At 35.2% G+C, this 4,003-nt stretch overlaps 1 protein-coding gene across 1 annotated transcript; it reads right to left on the reverse strand.

Annotated features, from left to right (window-relative positions):
• Nucleotides 1–705: 705 nt before the first annotated feature.
• LOC107908064 (uncharacterized) lies at nt 706–1,423 on the reverse strand. Its single transcript, XM_016835338.1, has 2 exons — nt 1,132–1,423; nt 706–977 (listed from the first exon to the last, which is right to left on the reverse strand). The coding sequence occupies exons 1-2, from the start codon at nt 1,421–1,423 to the stop codon at nt 706–708; spliced, it is 564 nt and encodes a 187-aa protein (XP_016690827.1).
• Between the last annotated feature and the right edge of the window lie 2,580 nt (nt 1,424–4,003).

Here is a 4,003-nt window from a genome sequence, read left to right on the forward strand (position 1 = left end):
TTGATTGAAAATTTTGATTCAAGAATCTTGAGAAATTTCAGAATATTTTTTGCTGCTTTTCAGAATAATTTCGGGTGAATTGAGAAAGTATTTTGAGAAGAAAATTGGTTGGATCTATTCTTTGATGATAAATCTTTAAAACCATGCAAAGAAAACAAATTTTATAGCTCTCTAATCTGATGTAAATGGTGTGAAAAGTAGGCTAGACATATTGTATTTAAAACTGAAACAACCCACTAGAAATTCAAAAATTAGGAAATTTGCCTAGTGGCCACTCCACATTTCCCTTACTTTACCAGTTGATCCTTTCCCTCCAAAATTTCGAATTTAATGTTTATTTGTGAAATAAGTGCTCCAAAAATTCCCTTTTTTTTACAATTAAATCCAATTTAACTAACATTTAAGTTTAACTCAAATTAACCCCCAATTAAAAATTATTTTAAAATTATTTTTCGATCTAAATTAATTATTTTTCACTAATAATTATTTAATTACTTTAAAATTAATTTCCCAAAAATAATTTTATTTTTCTAGATTATTGTTTAATCGATTTTAGATGAAATTAACCTCCTAAATTAAATTAAAAATTATTAAAAACCCCATAAATTCCTAGTTTCACACTCGAAACTCGAAAAATATACCCAAAATGACTAGACTTGGATTAGGGATATTACAACTCTCCCTCTCTAAAAAGAAATTTCGTCCTCAAGATTTACCTGAATCAAACAAATACGGATACTGACGTTGCATCACATCTTCCGACTCCCAGGTGGCTTCCTTGTGGTTGCACCACAAAACTTTCACCAACAGAACCGTCTTATTATGTAGCACCTTGACCTTACGATCTAGGATCGCAACCGGCTCCTTATCATACGAAAGATCAGATCGAACATTGATCTCCTCAACAAGAACAACGTGAGAAAGATCAGATATGTACTTCCGTAACATGGAGACATGAAAAACGTTATGAATACACTCTAGCTCAGGTGGTAACAACAAACTATAAGAAATCGGTCCAATTCGTTCGGTAACCTCATAAGGGCCAATGTACCTCGGGCTGAGCTTATCCTTCTGCTCGAACCTTAAAACTTTCTTCCATGGCGAAACCTTTAGAAATACCTTATCACCAACCTGATACTCGAAGTCTCAGGTCAGCGTAGGACTTCTGTCGATCAGAAGCAGCCTTTAACCACTCGCAAACAAGTCTCTCCTTATCTTCAACCTCCCGAACCAACTCCGGACCCAAGTTTCTCTTCTTCTCCATATTGGACCAACAGAGGGGAGTCTTACACCTCCAACCATGCAAAGCCTCGAATGGTTCCATTTGAATAATCTTCTGATAGCTATTATTATACACAAACTTAGCTAATGGCAAGTAATTATCCCAGTTACCTCCGAAGTCGATAACACAACTACGAAGCATGTCCTCAAGAATCTAGGTCACTCTCTCTGAATGACCATCAGATTACGGATGATAAGCTGAACTGAAATGAAGCTTCAAACCCAAAGCCTCATGCAATACCTTCCAGAATCTCAAAGTAAATCGTGGATCTCAGTTTGATATGATCGAAACAAGAACTCCATGAAGACGAACAATCTCTCGGATGTAGAGATCAGTAAACTGATGCAGACTAAAAGTCGTACGAACTAGCAAAAAATGTGTAGACTTCATAAATCTATCCACAATCACCCAGATCAAATCCTTACATGTCTGAGTCAATGGCAGAGCCGAAACAAAGTCCATTGTAATCCACTTCTATTTCTACTCCGGAATCTGAATAGGCTGAAGCAAACCCGATGGACGCTGATGTTCAGCTTTCACCTAGAACCAATGACAACTGCGTGTGGGTGGTCATAAAAGTTTAACAGTTTTCAAAACATAAAACTGTCAAATTTAGTGAGAGCTGCTTTCTTTTTTGAAAACATAAAATTATGCTCATTCTTAAAAGAGATGGTTTGCAAGATGATGTGCTAGGATTTGTTAATGTTCCTCAGTTTACAGTTGATGTAGATGGTAGGTTAGTTAACAATCCTAACTTTCTATTTCATAAACAACAAGATAAATTGTTAGCCTCATGGTTGTTATCCACTATAAATTATGATATATTAGCCTATTTGACTAGTTTTGGCGCCAGTTTTGATGTGTTGTCAATCATTGAGAAACGTTTTGATACTCAATCTAGTTTTAAGATCTCGAGCCTAAGACATATGTTGTGTTCTCAGAAAAAGGTCAGGTGACCATAAAAGAATATTTATCCAAAATTAAGCATATTTATGGTGTCTTAACTGTAGGTAGGAGTTTTGTGTCTAATCAAGAACAAGTATCATTCTTGCAGGGCTTCCAATTGAGTATGAATCAGTTAGAGTGGTGGCTTTAGCCACTAATGTTTCTCTTGAACTTCTAGCTAAACTGTTGACTGATTGTGAGTAAAAAAAAATTTGTAGCTTTTCTTATCATACAAGCTAATATGGTTCAACAGTAGAAGCTTAGTCAAGTATATCAGTCTAAGCATACTGAATCCAATAGTGGTTATAATAAAAGCTACAACCAAGGCCACAGGCAGTAGTTTGGAGGTGGCAACTATGTGGCAGGATTGGACATGTAGTGCAGAAGTGCTACTACAGGTTTGATAAAACATTTTTTGGTGTATCTGATTTGGACCAAGGGGGCAAATGCAAGTGATTTATCATTAGTTTGTTTATCAGGGTCAGGCCCAATGTTGTTCTCATAGAATGCAATGTAATGTGTTTCATTTTCATAACCAGATAAGTGTCCATGGTACCTCTCATCAGAATTGGTAGCCTCCCTTAGTTAATGTAAAGTTTTAAGCAAGCAGCTTTCCTCCATCAGGATATTCTCAGTGAGAAAGTCATTTGGTTTTGCCCAATACTGGTGATCAAGTTTGTTATCCAAACTCAGGGGCTACTAATATGTGACCAGTAATCTTTCCACTCTCAATGGAGTTGTTGAATACATATGTACTAGTAAGTTAGTTATAGGAAATGGTACTTGTGTACCTATTGCACATGTAGGATCCTCATCCAATCCTTCTGGTAACATGCTCTTGTATCTCAAGAATGTCTTTCATGTTCTTCATGTTAGAAAAAAATTATTATTTGTTCCTCAGTTTGCCAAGGATGATCAAATTTATTTTTAGTTTCACCATTTTCATTATTTTGTGAATGACTTACAAACAAATGTTGTTTTTCTAGTAGGGCACATCCATAAGGGCTTGTACAGGTTCATTTCTTCACCACAATAAGGAACTGTTGCTACTTCTTCTAGTAGATCCTCAAAGTGGATTAGTTCACTCAATCATGCTCAATTAGCTTCTAGTTTAAATTTTTATTTGTGGCATAAATGTTTGGGGCATCAAGTAGTCTCTAATTGTAATATTGCAACACAAGCATCTAAACATCTTAGTGTTTGTTCAGTTGATCAGCTTGGCAAATCTCACAAACTTCCTTTTTTTTGCCTATAAGACTGTGTACTCTTATTCTTTTGAATTAATTGTATTAGACTTATGGGGTTTTGCTTATGCGACTTCATAGGGATGCTTGTATTACGTTTCTTTTCTTGATGTATATAATAGGTATAACGGATATGCTTACTCAAATATAAGTCAGAAGCTGTTGAAAAGTTTGTTTAATTTCAAAAATATGTACAAGTTCAGTTTAATTCTAAAATCAAAATGTTCCAAAGTGATTGGGGTGGTGAGTTCAAGACTTTTTACAAGTGCTAAATCGATCTAATATTCAACACAAGTTCACTTGTCCCCACACTTTAGAATAAAATGGTTTTGTAAAAAGGACAGATAGACATATTGTTGAAAATAGTTTAACCTTACTAGCTTAAGCTTCTCTTCTTATGCACTTGTGGACACATGCCTTTCTCAGTGCCATGTATTTGATCAACATGCTTCCTATACTTGTCTTGCAAGGAAAGTCTCCTCATGAGTTGTTATATCAAACTTAGCCAGACTACTTGCATATCAGAATTTTT

Source organism: Gossypium hirsutum, chromosome D02 (genome assembly GCF_007990345.1).
Source record: "Gossypium hirsutum isolate 1008001.06 chromosome D02, Gossypium_hirsutum_v2.1, whole genome shotgun sequence".
NCBI lineage: Eukaryota > Viridiplantae > Streptophyta > Magnoliopsida > Malvales > Malvaceae > Gossypium > Gossypium hirsutum.

Bases quoted from the DNA above. Each gene is read 5' to 3' on its own strand.
- LOC107908064 (XM_016835338.1), bottom strand. From the start codon at position 1,423: ATGCTTCGTAGTTGTGTTATCGACTTCGGAGGTAACTGGGATAATTAC. The intron at 978-1,131 runs GTTGGTGATAAG...CACCTGAGCTAG, and splicing joins CCTGAGACTTCGAGTATCAG to AGTGTATTCATAACGTTTTT.